Here is an 18419-nt window from a genome sequence, read left to right on the forward strand (position 1 = left end):
AGTGGCATAGAATAAGTCATGTAAATACCTTTTTATTTAAATAACAAATAGTACAAACCATATAGCATGTGAGACAAGTGCAATAAATCATTGTTTTACAGTAGGTTACTATATACCAAGAATGTAATTAGAAAACAAGGGAAATTGATACGATGAAAGAGGTTACAGATGCTCCATATTTATTAAGCGGCCTGCACTCTTACAGTGTCACCAAAAAAAAACATTGCCATGGTCAGGATCAGTGCTGACACCCCCACAATCAGTAGAACAAGCAGAGAGAAGTGAGTGCTTCATTCCTTGGCCCACAGTGATCTCTGGATTCTGTAACATTATAATGGGGCTGTCCAGAAAACCTAGCCAGAGATCGCTGTGAGCCAGGAAGTGACAGCTTAAGAGCACACTTAACACTGCTCATTCTACTGATCGTGGGGGTCTAAGCACAAATCAAAAGGAAGTCTTAAAGGGGTTGTCCAGCAAAAGAAACAACCTGTGCATGGTATCGAAAAGTATAAGAAAGCAACTTACTAATATAATGTTACTCCTCATAGTGCATTCCATATCATCTGTCCTGTCTGCCTTGTAAACTCGTTCCCCTACTCCTTCCACCTGTAAGCATTGGACAAGACCAGTGATGTGAAGGGGGCTGGTATTAAGGCTTGTTAGACTTATGACAAATTAGATTATACAGCAGTAAGCCCATTCTGATGGAACCTACTGTGACTGAGAATGGCTTCCTGCTGCCTTATCTAATGAATCCTATATAATCAAACTGAAGAACAATTTAACTAATTTGATCGTCTGGAAAAGGTAGATAGGCTCACAGATAGCAGGCACACAGTCCAAGCTTTTCCCTCTCTCCTGCATGACACTAGGTGATCCACACCCCACTTCCTGTGTTCCATCTTGGTCTGTTACTAGAGACAGACTAAGCCTGATAACAGGCAGTGAACTGCCAATTACAGGAAAGTGAGACACCAAGTGGTCCAAATTTAAGAGCTGGGATATGGAGATATGTTTGATAAATAAAAGTATGTATAAATTTGTTGAGAATAACACAGGCTGCATTTAGAGGGACGTTGTTTGAAACAACAGTGGTCATTTGTGTGTGATCTGAAATCCCAGTTGTCATGAAGATATAAGGGTCATGGTTATAGTATTTAGTTTATATTAGCTTGCTACAAAAAACATTGGTTGACTGCCAAACCTCTGTACTACCATATTATGTACAGATATATATTTGAATATGTGTATGTAGAATCATGTATCCCAGAGAACAAATTTGGTGTATTACAATGCCAAGCAAAGATTTTACATTGTATAAATATTTTTTGTTCAGTTCTCAAAAAGTTCACATAAAGAAAAATAATGACCATACATTGTATAAAGCATCAATGTATGTGTCACGATTCGGCTGGCTGGAGGTGGATCCTCTGTGCCAGAGAGGGATTGGCGTGGACCGTGTTGGTGGACCGGTTCTAAGTTGCTACTGGTATTCACCAGAGCCCGCCGCAAAGCGGGATGGTCTTGCAGCGGCGGTAGCAACCAGGTCGTATCCACCAGCAATGGCTCAACCTCTCTGACTGCTGAAGATAGGCGCGGTACAAGGGAGTAGACAAGAGCAAGGTCGGACGTAGCAGAAGGTCAGGGCAGGCAGCAAGGATCGTAGTCAGGGGCAACGGCAGGAGGTCTGGAACACAGGCTAGGAACACACAAGGGAACGCTTTCACTGGCACAATGGCAACAAGATCCGGCAAGGGAGTGCAGGGGAAGTTATGTATAAATAGGGAGTTCACAGGTGAACACACTAATCAAGCCTGCTGCGCCAATCAGTGGCGCAGTGGCCCTTTAAATTGCAGAGACCCGGCGCGCGCGCGCCCTAAGGAGCGGGGCCGCGCGCGCCGGGACAAGACCGACGGGGAGCGAGTCAGGTACGGGAGCCGGGATGCGCATCGCGAGCGGGCGCCTCCCGCATCGCGAATCGCATCCCGGCTGAGAGAGACATTGCAGCGCACCCGGTCAGCAGGTCTGACCGGGGCGCTGCAAATGCGAGGAAGTTGCGAGCGCTCTGGGGAGGAGCGGGGACCCGGAGCGCTCGGCGTAACAGTATGTATTATTTTCTTGTAAATTAATTCATTTAATATTTTACATGTAGTTATTTTTAAATGTATTTGCCTCAAGAAATACTGTAGATAAAACTACTGACAATTTATTTTCTCCACAATTAGGAAGAAGATCACTTAACCAGAGAGCGAAAATGAGTGCCTCACCTCGGTATGTACTATGGCTGCATTTCTAAAATAGCTTTATAAATACAACTAGACATTGAATTAACTTATTTAGCAATTAACTAAATTAACTTATTTTGCATTTAGAAGGCAATATATGTGTGCCAAGAAAAGGTTCATCATAACAGCACTATAGTCTCCTATGTCAACAATTCTTGCAGGGGCATAGCTGGGGTGGGGAGTAGAAAGGGTAAAAGGGGTACTCTGCCCCTAGACATCTTATCCCCTATCCAAAGGATGTCTGACCGGGGGGTTCCGCAACTGGGGACCCCCGCGATCTTGGCTGCGGCACCCGAAACATCTGGTACACAGAGCTAATGTCGCTCCATGCCAGATGACTGGCGATGCGGGGTGTAGGCTCGTGACATCACAGCCATGCCCCTCTCGTGATGTCACGACCACGCCCCTCAATGCAAGTCTCAATGCAATGCACGCCCCCTCCCATAGACTTAGGGGGATGGCCGTGATATCACAAGCAGGACGTGGCCGTGACGTCACGAGCCCCCGGCGCTCTAAACGAATGCCTTGTGCAGCAGGGAGATTTCCAGGGTCACCAGCGGCAGGATCCCCACGATCAGACATCTTATCCCCTATCCTTTGCATGGGTAATAATATGTCTAGTGGCAGAGTTCCCCTTTAAAGGGGTACTCCGCCCCTAGACATCTTATCCCCTATCCAAAGGAGATAGGGGATAAGATGTCAGATCGCCACGGTCCCGCTGCTGGGGACCCCCGGGATTGCCGCTGCGGCACCCCGCTGTCATTACTGCACAGAGCAAGTTCGTTCTGTGCGTAATGATGGGCAGTACAGGGGACGGAGCAGCGTGATGTCATAGCTCTGACCCTCGTGACATCACGGCCCATCCCCTTAATACAAGTCTATGGCAGGGGCGTGACGACCGCCACGTCCCCTCCCATAGACTCGTATTGAGGGGGACGGGCCGTGACGTCACGAGGGGCGGGGACGTGACGTAACGCTGCTCCGGCCCTTGTACTGCCCGTCATTACGTGCAGAGCGAACTCGCTCTGTGCAGTAATGACAGCGGGGTGCCGCAGTGGCAATCCCGGGGGTCCCCAGCAGTGGGACCGTGGCGATCTGACATCTTATCCCCTATCCTTTGGATAGGGGATAAGATGTCTAGGGGCGGAGTACCCCTTTAAGGAGGTCGCTGGCCTGGTCAAGAAGGCAGCAACTTTGCTATTTTAAAAACTGTCTTTTACAAAGCAATGCAGATGCTGCTGACAGGATTCCCTGTGTGTCAGGTCTTGGCTGCTGCTCCAATCTGTTTTTAATCAACCCAAGGTAGGTGCAATGTCACAGGAACGGGCATAGTCTTCTGGTTTACAGAAGCAGCATGGTGGGCCTGTAAGCCAAAAGTAATGTGCTACATGTGTATTCTGAGAAACAGAGGGTAGCGAGGTGGAGCATGGGAGTGATGCTATTTATGTGGGATTGCAAGTTGGAGGAGGCTGAGGGGAAGGGTGGGAGGCTCTTTGATTGGACTGTATGCTGGAGGGGCTTAGGGGAGAGGAGTTATTTTTTTTTGCATGGGATTGTATGTTGGAGGTACTGAAAAAAGGCTTATAGATGGTCACAATGTAGCAAAAAAAAAAAAAAAAAACCTGTGCCAAGCAGCATACTGGCATATCATAAGTAGTATGCAAACCTTATGGACATGCTGCATGGTATGGTTTTTGGTTCGCTTTACCATTAGCTGCTTCATGGAACCTTACCCTGGGTCACTGAGATCCTCAGTCCACCATGTAAAAAAAAAGAATATGCCATTTGAGAAAGAACCTAGCTACCTTCTTCTTCCATGTAAGAATACCTCAACAACATGGCAATCTGTGGTATCTTGCTGTTAGAATTAGAATGATTGAATTACTTGGAATATATGCTATGCAAATATTCCTACAAATGAACCATGGCACATCTTTAAGAATTCTAAGTAGTTGATCTTGACTTCTTGCTACTGTACCATGATTTGGAGAAATGAAACCGTACCTAGGCATCAGTAATACAGATAACATAGATATCCCTGATGATTCAAACACTGTATTCATTGGCAATACCATCATGCCGCTTACTCTGTAGATACACAAACCAGTCATCTGTAATGCCAACAAGATTTATTTGCACTTAGCAACCACTGATGACTTACCAGTTTTACCTGCCATGTCTATTTCCTTATCACGCCTTGCCATAGGCTCCTGCATATGGGGCAATCTCTAACCTCATCGTTTCCTGCAATATTTCTGCCCGGTAATTTTACTGTTTGTTTTAACTACTAGCTTTTACTCTTTATTGTGCTTCTTATTTGTTGTTTCATGAAGTTAATGTGATACAATTATAGGAAACTGACAACTGTGGGCCTGGCTCTTATCTGCACCTTAATCTGGTCTAAAGCTGCATGGCAGGTGTATAGTGGGAAATATAAAAAATGAGAATAGAGGGTGGAGAGTGGGACTTGCACTCAGGCTAAACCTCTCCATCTAGATTTTTGGAGGTTTATTTAAAATGCACCTGTCATTAACAAAAACTTTTTATATAATGTAGATAGCACCATTATATGTATATTTGTAATATACATTGGTTAAAAAATGTTTATATTTATGTCCCTTCCGGTATTGTCTGTGTGTCTCTATGAGGAGACCAAATATAGGAAGTGAGCTTGGACAACAAAGCACAGCTCTGTACACTGAGGACAAGCAGGGCTCTCTAAACTGAGGACGAGCAGGGCTCTGTACACTGAGGACAAGCAGGGCTCTGTACACTGAGGACAAGCAGGGCTCTCTAAACTGAGGACGAGCAGGGCTCTGTACACTGAGGACAAGCAGGGCTCTGTGCACTGAGGACAAGCAGGGCTCTGTACACTGAGGACAAGCAGGGCTCTCTAAACTGAGGACGAGCAGGGCTCTGTACACTGAGGACAAGCAGGGCTCTGTACACTGAGGACAAGCAGGGCTCTCTAAACTGAGGACGAGCAGGGCTCTGTACACTGAGGACAAGCAGGGCTCTGTGCACTGAGGACAAGCAGGGCTCTGTACACTGAGGACAAGCAGGGCTCTGTGCACTGAGGACAAGCAGGGTTCTGTACACTGAGGACAAGCAGAACTCTGTACACTGAAGACAAGCAGGGATCTGTACACTGGGGGGAAGCAGGGCTCTGTACACTGAGGACAAGCAGGGTTCTGTACACTGAGGACAAGCAGAACTCTGTACACTGAAGACAAGCAGGGATCTGTACACTGGGGGGAAGCAGGGCTCTGTACACTGAGGACAAGCCGAGATCTGTACACTGGGGACAAGCAGGGCTCTGTACACTGAGGACAAGCAGGGGTCTGTACACTGAGGACAAGCAGGGCTCTGTACACTGAGGACAAGTAGGGTTCTGTACACTGAGGACAAGCAGGGGTTGTACACTGAGGACAAGCAGGGCTCTGTACACTGAGGACAAGTAGGGTTCTGTACACTGAGGACAAGCAAGGCTCTGTGCACTGAGGACAAGCAGGACTCTGTACACTGAGGGAAAGCAGGGCTCTGTACACTGAGGGCAAGCAGGGCTCTGTACACTGAGGACAAGCAGGGGTCTGTACACTGAGGACAAGCAGGGCTCTGTACACTGAGGACAAGTAGGGTTCTGTACACTGAGGACAAGCAGGGGTCTGTACACTGAGGACAAGCAGGGCTCTGTACACTGAGGACAAGTAGGGTTCTGTACACTGAGGACAAGCAAGGCTCTGTGCACTGAGGACAAGCAGGGCTCTGTACACTGAGGGCAAGCAGGGCTCTGTACACTGAGGACAAACAGGGCTCTGTACACTGAGCATAAGTAGGGTTCTGTGCACTGAGGACAAGCGGGGCTCTGTACACTGGGGACAAGCAGGGCTCTGTACAATGAGGACAAGCAGGGCTCTGTACACTGAAGACCAGCAGGGCTCTGTACACTGAGGACAAGCAGGGCTCTGTACACTGAGGACAAGCAGAGCTCTGTACACTGAGGACAAGCAGGGCTCTGTACACTGAGGGCAAGCAGGGCTCTGTACACTGAGGACAAGCAGGGCTCTGTACACTGAGGACAAGCAGGGCTTTGTACACTGGGGACAATCAGGGCTCTGTGCAGTGAAGACAAGCAGGGCTCTGTACACTGAGGACAAGCAGGGCTCTGTACAGTGAGGACAAGCAGGGCTCTGTACACTAAGGACAAGCAGGGCTCTGTGCAGTGAGGACAAGCAGGCCTCTCTACACTGAAGACAAGCAAGGCTCTGTACACTGAGGACCAGCTCTGTGCAGTAAAACTCTGTGACATGCTCCCGGCTCACAGAGCAGGCTGATTGACAAGCCAGAAGCCTGCACAGGTCTATTTGGTCTCCTCATAGAGACACACAGGCAATAGCTGCAGGTACAGCATTATTTCACCCAAAAATATTCACATTTTTAATCTATGTATATTACAAATATACATATAATGATATTATCTACATTATATAAAAAGTTTTTGTTGATGACAGGTTCACTTTTTTTGCAATACTTCCGGCCTTTTAAATATCCTTGTGCTTTCTGTTTCAAATTTACAGAGTATGAAATGATATAGAAAAATTATATGAATAACTCTTACTTACTTGGTGGGATTTATTAATTACTTTGGGCCCATTTTTTGGGATAAATACTCCATTATGTTGATGTGTGATTGTATTTACTATAGAAGATCAGTGTACCATTATTTTGTATATTATTATCAATATATCCTAATATATATATATATTTTTTTTTCATTTTAGACTAAATGGGGTGTCAAAACCCAACGCCAAATCTATATATGGTAAGTCTAACATTACTACTGATATGCTTGTTCAAAGGTTTGTTTGCTTTAAATAGGCACTGTCAGATTCAAAAACTTTTTATATGTTGTACATCTTGGCAAAACATTAACCTTTCTAATATACTTAATAAGAAAATGTTATTTTCTTTTTATAGAGAAGCTTGTAAAATCATGGCTTTGTCAAAGCTGAAGCACAGGCATGGACAAAGTCCAGTAAGTGAGGGTGGGCTGGCACTCATCTGTGCTCACTCCTGTCTGATTGTACTCCTCTGTGCTCTCTCCAGTCTGATAGTACTCCTCTGTGCTCTCTCCTGTCTGACAGCACTCCTCTGTGCTTTCTCCTGTCTGATAGCACTCCTCTGTGCTCTCTCTTGTCTGATAGTACTCCTCTGTGCTCTATCCTGTCTGATAACACTCCTCTGTGCTCTCTCCTGTCTGATTGTACTCCTCTGTGCTCTCTCCTGTCTGATAGTACTCCTCTGTGCTCACTCCTGTCTGATAGTACTCCTCTGTGCTCTCTCCTGTCTGATAGCACTCCTCTGTGCTCTCTCCTGTCTGATAGTACTCCTCTGTGCTCTCTCCTGTCTGATAACACTCCTCTGTGCTCTCTCCTGTCTGATAGTATTCCTCTGTGCTCTCTCTTGTCTGATAGTACTCCTCTGTGCTCTATCCTGTCTGATAACACTCCTCTGTGCTCTCTCCTGTCTGATTGTACTCCTCTGTGCTCTCTCCTGTCTGATAGTACTCCTCTGTGCTCACTCCTGTCTGATAGTACTCCTCTGTGCTCTCTCCTGTCTGATAACACTCCTCTGTGCTCTCTCCTGTCTGATAGTATTCCTCTGTGCTCTCTCTTGTCTGATAGTACTCCTCTGTGCTCTCTCCTGTCTGATAGGACTCCTCTGTGCTCTCTTCTATCTGACAGTACTCCTCTGTGCTCTCTCCTGTCTGATAGTACTCCTCTGTGCTCTCTCCTGCCTGATAGTACTCCTCTGTGCTCTCTCCTGTCTGATAGGACTCCTCTGTGCTCTCTTCTGTCTGATAGTACTCCTTTGTGCTCTCTCCTGTCTGATAGTACTCATCTGTTCTCTCTCCTGTCTGATAGTAATCCTCTGTTCTCTCCTGTCTGATAGCACTCCTCTGTTCTCTCTCCTGTCTGATAGCACTTCTCTGTGCTCTTTCCTGTCTGATAGTACTCCTCTGTGCTCTCTCCTGTCTGATAGTACTCCTCTGTGCTCTCTCCTGTCTGATAGGACTCCTCTGTGCTCTCTCATGTCTGATAGTACTCCTCTGTGCTCTCTCCTGTCTGATAGGACTCCTCTGTGCTCTCTTCTGTCTGATAGTACTCCTCTGTGCTCTCTCCTGTCTGATAGTACTCATCTGTTCTCTCTCCTGTCTGATAGTACTCCTCTGTGTCTGATAGGACAGAAGAAAGCACAGAGGAGTGCTAGCCCACCCTCACTTACTGGACTTTGTCTATGCCTGTACTTTAGCTTGGATAAAACCATTTTATAAGCCATGTTTCTATAAAAAAAAAAAAAAAAAGTAAGCTTTTCTTATGAAGTACAGTCACGGTCGTAAATGTTGGCACCCCTGAAATTTTTCAAGAAAATTAAGTATTTCTCACAGAAAGGATTGCAGTAACACGCGTTTTGCTATACACATGTTTATTCCCTTTGTGTGTATTGGAACTAAACCAAAAAATGAAGGAAAAAAAGCAAATTGGACATAATGTCACACCAAACTCCAAAAATGGGCTGGACAAAATTATTGGCACCCTTAACTTAATATTTGGTTGCACAACCTTTGCAAAAAAATTACTGAAATCAGTTGCTTCCTATAACCATCAATAAGCTTCTTGCGCCTCTCAGTCGGAATGTTGGACCACTCTTTCTTTGCAAACTGCTCCAGGTCTCTCTTATTGCAATTTTAAGATCTCTCCACAGGTGGTCAATGGGATTTAGAACTGGACTCATTGCTGCCACTTCAGAACTCTTCAGCGCTTTGTTGCTATCCATTTCTGGGTGCTTTTTGACATACGTTTGGGGTCATTGTCCTGCTCTTGATAATGTTGTACACTGTGGACAAAGGCAAATCTAGAACTCTTGAGATGGACTTGTGATCTTAAGATTGTTGATATTTTTCCACAATTTTGGTTCTCAAGTCCTCAGACAGTTCTCTTCTCCTCTTTCTGATGTCTATGCTTAGTGTGGCACACACAGACACACAATGCAAAGCCTAAGTGAACTTCTCTCCTTTTTATCTGCTTTCAGGTGTGATTTTTATATTGCCCACACCTGTTACTTGCCCCAGGTGAGTTTAAAGGAGCATCACATGATTTAAACAATCTTATTTTTCCACAATTTTGAAAGGGTGCAAATAATTTTGTCCAGCCCTTTTTTGGAGTTTGGTGTGACATTATGTCCAATTTGCTTTTTTTCCTCCCTTTTTTGGTTTAGTTCCAATACACACAAAGAGAATAAACATGTGTATAGCAAAACATGTGTTACTGCAATCCTTTTCTGTGAGAAATACTTCACTTTCTTGAAAAATTTCAGGGGTGCCAACATTTACGGCCATGACAGTATATAAGAAAGGTTAAAGGGGTTATCCACCATAAGGTGATTTTAGTACATACCTGGCAGACAGTAATGGACATGCTTATGAAGGATATGCGCTTGTCTTCGGGCTAAATGGCTATGTCATGAGATTACCATAACACTGTGGCTAGCTTTTTGTGAACTAATATTTCCTGTTTGACTTTTCTTTTTTTTACTACAAATCCCATAATTCCATTTTCCTCCCTCCCCCACATCAGCCACCCCAACAATTGAAACAGAAATGAGCTGCATTAATCTAAAGACCTGTTGTTTTCAATCAGGGTGCCTACAGCTGTTGCATTAGTTGCAGTTTGATCTCTCTCCCACCAAGCGATTGCTCTACCCATTGAAGCAGACAGGCTCCCTTTCATCAGCTGACTAGTGAGTCAGGTCTCGGCCGCATTGCAACCTGGGAAAAATCTGAGACAACAGTCATTTTGTATGCTGTTAAAAATAAATATTGGAGTGAAAATCACATAAGAATTGTGAGAAAACCGTACAGACACTATACAGACACAGGTACAGACACTATATTATGAACTACACTAACTTTACAGTCCCTGTAGCATAGTCAAATACAAAAAATTCCTGGAATAACCCTTTAATGTTTTGCCAGGATGTACAACATATAAAAAGTTTTTCTATCTGACAGCGCCCATTAAATTTACCAATTCACATATCTATGAGAATTATCCTACAATATACAAAAATAAAAAATGAATATAAAAAGAAATTAATAAAGCAAAGAATGTTATAAAAAAAGAAGCCAATGGTGGAAATCAACATAAAAAGTATATTTCCCTTTAAAGTGATACACCCTACTGGACCAATATTGGGTCCATATGCAGCAATGTCATTCACATGGTAATGTTTGACTGTTTTCCTTTTTTTTTTTTTTTTTTTTTAGTATAAAGGATAATGAATGTTATTAACTATGGGATTTATAATATCCATTATAGTTAAAGGGGGTGTCTTACCCCTTTTAATATTTAAGCCAGCCTGGTGGTCAACTCTAATATTCAAAAGCTTAGACTTCATTTCCCCTGCAGAGGGTCAACCAGAGCAAAAGTTGTAATTTACAGATGCTCTTCACTCTGCATTGAAAACACTTTCCTATGAAGTCCTTCTCTCCTAACAGGGTATATGTAAAGGGGTTGTCTAAATGATAAGAAAACCCTTTATTACTGTTACCAACTAGACACATAATTGACATTTTTGCACTGATTTCTGGCTATCATTGATATGTAAAAGGTTTAAAGGTTCGGTTACTAGAGAATCTAGACTATCAAGTCTTTTCATATGTAATTAGGAGAACAAGATGCATTGTGACTATCTCTGGGAGATAAGAACCAGCCACACCGGTCATAGGTGGAGTTCTAATATCTATAATTACTGTAGCAACAGGTGGTACAATGCACATATACAACTGTTCTCCATAACCACATTGTGTACTTAGAAGAAGGAATGAAACAAGGGAGTAATGGGCTTGAGTATGATGCAGGGTTCCCAAAATCTTTTTAAAGTCCATTGTGACCCTGTAAAATACAAAATGTGCATTTGTTCTGATGCCAACATGGGTAAAATGAGGACATTACAGAAACCTCTACGAGAGACATCTAGTAACTGATACATAGGCTGTGCTGATGCTTCTACTGGTGCAAAGAGAAAAGAAGACCTATATTATGAGCTATTTTTGGATGTCCAAAAAACATACAATTATTTGTATTCGCTTTACCTTTATCCTCTTGGGGACGCAGGGCATATGCATACGTTCTGCACCCCGATCCGTAAGCACTCAGGGCATACCTGACCTGGTCCCATTTACCGGGTCCCATTTACCGGGTTTAAACCGTTCTCACCAGCAGAGAACGGGTTAAAGCCGGTGGGTCCCAGTTGCTACCGGCAGCCAGGACCCACGGCTAATGCCGAGCACGGCCTATCGGCCGATGCCCGACATTAACCCTTTAGACGCCACGATCAAAGTTGATCACGGCATCTAAAACGAAAGTAAAAGAATCCCGGCACCTCAGCGGAGCTGATCGGCACCATCGCGACAAAATCGCGATGTCCCGATCAGCTTACAAGATGACGGGAGGGTCCTCACCTGCCTCTCCGTTGTCCGATTGGCGATCTATTGCTCCATGCCTGTACATGTAAAAAAAAATTTTCATAAAAGTTCATTAACCCCTTCCCATTTTTTAAATAAAATAATGTAATAAAGAATAGAAATAATCATATGTGGTACTGCCGCGTGCGTAAATGTTCGAACTATTAAAATATTAGATTAGCTAAACCACATGGTCGATGGCGTACACGTAAAAAAAAATACCAAAGTCCAAAATTGTGCATTTTTGGTCATTTACCATAAAAATATTAATAAAAAGTGAAAAAATTGTAACTATAAAAACTACAGATGACGGTGCAAAAAATGAGCTCACATTGTGTACTTAAAATAAAAAGTTTTAGGGGTCATAAGATACCAATTTTAAACAAACTTATTTTGGTGCATGAAGTTTATAATTTTTTAAAGTATTAAAATAAAATAAAACCTACGTGAATTGTGTATCCTTGTAACCGTATGGACCTACAGAATAAAGATAAGGTGTCATTTTTACCAAATATTGCACTGCGTAGAAACGGGAGCATTTTTCTCTTTTATTTAACCACATAAATAATTTTTGTTGGTGCAAAATTGAAAGCGTTATGATTTTTAGAAAGGAAGGAGGAAAAAGCGAAAATGCAAAAACAAAAATTTGCTGAGTCCTTAAAGGGGTTGTGCGCTGCCCTGCCTTTTGGAGCTCCGCTCGCAGCGTCCGGAAGTTCATTACTCCAAACGCTGTGTGCGGGCTTCCGTGATCGCGGCCGCCCCCTCGTGATGTCACACCCACCCCCTCAACCAAAGTCCCATAGACTTTCGTTAAGGGGGCGGGCGTGAGGTCACGAGGGGCTGGGCGTGACGTCACGAGGGGGCGGCCACGAACACAGAAGCCCGCACACAGCGTTCGGAGTAATGAACTTCCGGACGCTGCGAGCGGAGCTCCGAAAGGCAGGGCAGCGCACAACCCCTTTAATTCCTAGTGCTGGTTACCAACCATGGGAATGTTCATAACAGATAGGAGAACACTCAGTGGTCAGTAAACACTTTTATAATATTATGTATAAATCTACTAGACACATTATACAGAGTTACAGAAAAGTTTGCAATATTGTAATATTGTGTTTCTCCGGATGAGAGACAGGATAAAAACTGGGGGAAGGGGGGCATCTTTGTTATACAGTAAGTAGTAAGTTGTCTTTAGGGGTTGACTGGTGCCAGAAAGCTTTATAGATTTGTAAAAAAAAAAAGTAGGTTTCCCACAATTTATCAGCTACTGTATGCACAAAGTTATGTGGCTCTTTTCAATCTGGCACAGTGCTCTCTGCTGCCACCTCTGTCTGTGTCAGAAACTGATGAGAGCAGGGAAGGTTTGCTCTGGGTGTTTCCAGCATAGACAGAGGTTGCAGCAGGCAGCACTGTGTTGAATTAAAAAAAAACTATACATATTTTTCCAGGGCATACAGCAGCTGATAAATATTGGAAAGTTTGCTTTTTATTTATTTATACATTTTAAAGGTCATTTATGAGTCTGTTTATCTTTCTGGCACCAGGTGATTTGAAAATTTATTTAATTTATCTGAAATATTATGATATTATTAGAGTTTATTACTAAGGAGTTTGTTACTAAGGGTTCACATCTATATAATGGTTTCCATTGTTTGCTTCATCATAGAAGCAGAACAATGAAATCAACAGATTTACTAGATCCCTGGATACCAATAGCGACCAACAGACCCCATTAACTAATAGATTCCATTGGGTGTCCAATATGGCATCCAATATTTCACAAGACAAAATAGTAGTGCAAGCTGTGTCTTGGATTTTTTATTTTTACACATTTTTGTTTGTTTACTTATATTTGGTGGACATTAGTTAAAGTTAATTAGTTTTAAAAAAAAATCTCCAAGTTCAGGAATGATTTTCAAATTTTCTTTTCTCAAATATAAAAAAAAAAAAAGTCTAATGTTTTCAAGCCTTTTCCTTGTGTGCTTAAGATTCACATGACGTGTCTGAATAAGAGCAGGAATAGGCAGGTATACCAGTGATCCAACCTCACAACAACCAGAGAGAACAGCTCTGCTTATAATAAGGACATTCACCAAGAACAAAATACACTTGTTGTCTTTACAAACAGGGATGACATTTAGACCTCTATTAGCTGTCACCTATACTGCTGAAATTTTCATCTCTGACATATGTAGTGGGAGATCAGGTGTCCGCTATTTATCATTAAAAAGATTTTCAAACATGTTGGGTAACCTCATTGGGATGACCCAATTTCCTTATTTTTTTAAAGTAAAGGGGAGGATTGGAGACCCAAGAAGCCCAAAGAGCACTAAAAGTAGAGTGATTTAGCAACAACATTGACATCCAGTTTTAGCATTTGCTTGGCTAGACTTGGCTGCATCTCCGGTCCTCAGGTTATTATGAACATGCCCCTTTTATGTTGTGAAGCATAAAGGTCATTGCATTATCATATGCAGTAATACTTTATAGCAATAACGCCTTTATGGCTTCTTTGAAATACAGCAATATTCCGATGTTGCTTATGGTTCCTTATTAACTATTCTCATTCATTTCTTGGCTTTCCCCACATGATGAATCCTACTCCAGTACTATAATGGACTGATAACGTGTTATATCTGTATTGTAAAGTCTGTAGGTCCAATGCTCGACACTGAGAGGATAAGATGTGGTTGTGGATGCACCTGTACCAATCTCTACACCTGTGGCACTCAACTCTTGATTTCCGGCCTTCTTGCTAGGATTGGAGAAATTTTTATAGATCCGGCTGGATGTCCAGGCAGTATATCTGCACACATTCATTTATTTATTTCTTTTTTGTCACGTTTAAAATTTTTACGTGTTGTTTGTACACAGGATTGTCGGGGTGTGGTAGCCCTTCTGGGTGTCCCTCGTGACGGTCAAGGGGAGGTATGTGTGGTCATCAGGTTTGGCACCTCCCTGCATAAACCCCGGGTATCCCTGCATGGGTAGGGTACCGACCATTTATCGGCTCTGCAGGCAGATACCTTGGTTAATGCCTAGGTGGATGATGGGAGCATTTGTGGTTCCTTACTAGCTTCGGCAAAAAGGGACATTGAACCTGGAACCTCACTGTTGCCTTTTGGCCCAGTTAGTTGGGGGGCCTCTCTCCTTTCACAGAAGGGTGTGAGATAGACCACATCCTTCATGCACGTTTTTTTATGTAACACGTTTGCACTTTCTCTCCCTAAGGGGACAGACGTCGAGGGCGACTTGTATTAAGTAAGGGGGTTTGTGGTGTCCAGGTACAGAACATGGTTCTGTACAGTCCTAAAGTCTCATCAAGTAGAGGCCCTCAAGTCCACAGGGCTCTCCTGCAGGGTCCCTCTAAGTCATGAAATGGTATTGTATTGTATATTAAGTATGTACATCTATTGTATCTATTGTACAGTGAATGTAAGTAATATATGAAGGTTGTTAGGACGTTTGCCCTGTATAGGACCTTCCTAAGGTCATGTGATATGTCATGTGATAGGTGATTGAGAGCAAGCACCTCTGCTCATGATATGTAAGGACATATAGTAGGAACAATTATAATATTTGTGTAATCAGAAAAGTACAAAATAACAGGCTAAGTCTTTAAGTGATATGCTGCACACTCACCAGGATTGTATAGGAGTTTCCAGATTACAGGAGGAGTATGCGAGTCTCCTGCCAGAAGTTTCTTTACAACCAGTTGTGATCCAAATCCTTGTGTCTCAGGTGGCAATTAACCTTATTAATCGAAAATGATACCAAATGGGACAGTTACTAAAAAAGGGCTTGATTTCTAAGGCAGTTTGTGACAAAAACCTTACCTACACACCTTGCTCCACATTTATAATGCATTTTATGCAAATTTCTTTTTAACTGTTGTGTAATGCTCAACAAGAGACTTTGCTTTGCCAAGGAGCAAAAAAGGTATAGCTTTCTCTGCTCCCAGCACTCCACTTCTGCCCTGTCTACATCTTGGATGCATACCTTATGTGACAAGAGAGGGGCGGCTAACAAATCACAATCAACAGGTACAAAATGTTGACATTGTGCAGCTATTGGTATACTGCATGCGGACATGGTCTCCTCCAACGACCTCTTTTAATGGGAAGGGGTGTGGATTATCAGAAAAGAGGGTGTGGCTTAATTGCAACTTTGTGCGCAAAAATGTAAGCCAACTAATAAGTGATCTAAATTTAGACTTCACAGCCTAAAGATGTACAAGCTTTATCAAGCAACATGAGCCACTGTGATAAATTTGTCATGTTTTAGACTGTCCATTCTAAGGTTCTATTCTCAAAATATTAAACACTATTAGGAGATCTGCCCCACAGTGTCCTGCATAACATACTGTAATATTTTCATAACCAGCTGGGAAAAAAGTCAGGAGGAGGAGATGGTTTTATGTTCCCAAGTATGAAACTATATCTAAATCCCATACACTGTACAGTTGATAGCAATATATTGTTCTTTGTAAGCAGATATTTCAGGCTAGGAAAATTAGTTTTCTCTACAATAGAATTACAGAGAGGAAGTCAAAAAAAATATATGCCACCATGATCATTATTTTATCTCACCTTTCTCCAAATATGAGAATGTGTACATACAGTGCATTCGAAAAGTCTTCAGATCATTTGACTTTTTTTCAAATTATGTTGCGGCTAAAATCAACAAAATTCAAGTTCAATACCTGCACTCAATACCGAAGTGAAAACAGAATTTTAGAAATGTATGCATATGCATTAACCTTTTAAGGACACAGGGCTTACCTGTATGCCCTACGCCCATTCCTGGTGTTTAAAACGGGGTCACGCCGTGACCCCGCATCATACCGGGTCGGTCCCGGTAGCTTATGTTAGCCGGGACCCTGGGCTAATAGCGCGTGGCACTGATCGTTGTGCCGCGCGCTATTAACCCTTCAGACACGGCTATCAAAGTTGATCGCCGCGTCAAAAATTATAGTAAAAGCTTCCCGGCAGCTCAGTCGGGCTGATCGGGACTATCGCGATAAAATCGCGATGTCCCGATCAGCTAGGACGCGAGCGGAGGTCCCCTTACCTTGCTCCGTCATGTCCGATCGGCGTTTGATTGCTCCGAGTAACAGGCTTGAGCAATCAACCCCCAATTACGCTGATCCATGCAAAGCTATGGCTTTACAGGGATCAGGGTAAAAGATCAGTGTGTGCAGTGTTATAGCCCCCTATGGGATAAAAACATCAGAACAGGGCGTAAAAAATTAGCTCTCATACCGGCCTGTACACAGAAAAATAAAAAAAAGTTATAGGGGTCAGAAGATGAGATGATGAGAATTTTTAACGTATACATTTTCCTGCATGTAGTTATGATTTTTTTTCAGAAGTACGACAAAATCAAACCTATATAAGTATGATATCATTTTAATCGTATGGACCTACAGAATAAAGATAAGGTGTCATTTTTACTGAAAAATGCACTGCGTAGAAAAGTAAGCCCCCAAAAGTTACAAAATGACATTTTTTGTTCAATTTCGTCGCACAATTAATTTTCTTTCCATTTCGATATATTTTTCATTCATAGCGCTGCAGTGGCATATTATGACAAATGTGCCGGCAGGGGGTCACATTGTGGTGACCACGGTGTTATGGCGGGACCACGGTGTTATGGCAGTGTAGGTAGCGGGGCCAGATGTTATTAACCCCTGGGCCAAGATGTTGTTAACCCCTAGTGTTCGTGATGCCAGGATGTGGTTGTATGGTGTAGGGTACCGCCGACAACCAACCCAAAACGGCATATAGCAAATGAGAGTCCAAAGCAGGGTTTTGATGCAACTGGAACTTTACTGAAGAAGGCAGTATAATAGTCTTTACAAATAGCCAACTTCTACAGAGGTGACCGGGACACAGGGAACCTCTCAGGCTTGCTTGGACTTGTAGTTGCAATAATAATGATGCAGGCCACTGTACTACTGTTCTGACTTTGGTAGGGACAGTAGAGACTTGACTTGTACTCACAGATTAGATGTGGTTGCAGACTTTTAGGCTTTGGCCTAGATATTCTGGACTTGACTTGTACAGGACTTGTGCTTGTTTTAAGGACCAGGAAGTAAGAGAGTGCGGGAACCAAGAGAGATAGAAAGTGGAGACTACAGTCCCTTATATATCAGGGGGCTGGACTAAAGCCCATTGGTAGCTGGTTGCCTGGAGTTACCTGTGCCTCTGGAACTCTGGGTATATCATCTGATCACCTATCACATGACATATCACATGACCTTAGGAAGGTCCCATACAGGGCAAACATCCTAACAACCTTCATATTTTACTTACATTCACTGTACAATACATACAATAGATGTACATACTTAGTATACAATACAATACCATTTCATGACTTAGGGGGACCCTGCAGGAGAGCCCTGTGGACTTGAGGGCCTCTACCTGAGGTGACTTTAGGACTGTACAGAACCATGTTCTGTACCTGGACACCACAAGCCTCCTTACTTAATACAAGTCGCCCTCGACGTCTGTCCCCTTAGGGAGAGAAGCGAAATGGCCACTGGGCCGTATGCAGTCCTGAAGCATTACATACAATGTCCAATTCCAGGCTGATGAAACGAATATGGA

The 18419-nt window shown here is 43.1% G+C and overlaps 1 protein-coding gene across 2 annotated transcripts in view; it reads left to right on the forward strand.

The window, feature by feature from the left end:
* EPS8L1 (EPS8 like 1) overlaps positions 1-18419 on the forward strand; it is a 151873-nt gene that overhangs the window by 77590 nt on the left and 55864 nt on the right. For both annotated transcript variants that reach the window (XM_056541869.1, XM_056541868.1), the window contains 2 exons: positions 2226-2271; positions 7067-7107. In XM_056541869.1, the coding sequence (XP_056397844.1) occupies positions 2255-2271; positions 7067-7107 (58 nt within the window). In that variant the 5' untranslated portion in view covers positions 2226-2254. The remainder of the gene's footprint in view (positions 1-2225; positions 2272-7066; positions 7108-18419) is intronic.

This window comes from Hyla sarda, chromosome 10 (assembly GCF_029499605.1).
Source record: "Hyla sarda isolate aHylSar1 chromosome 10, aHylSar1.hap1, whole genome shotgun sequence".
In the NCBI taxonomy this organism is placed as follows: Eukaryota; Metazoa; Chordata; class Amphibia; order Anura; family Hylidae; genus Hyla; species Hyla sarda.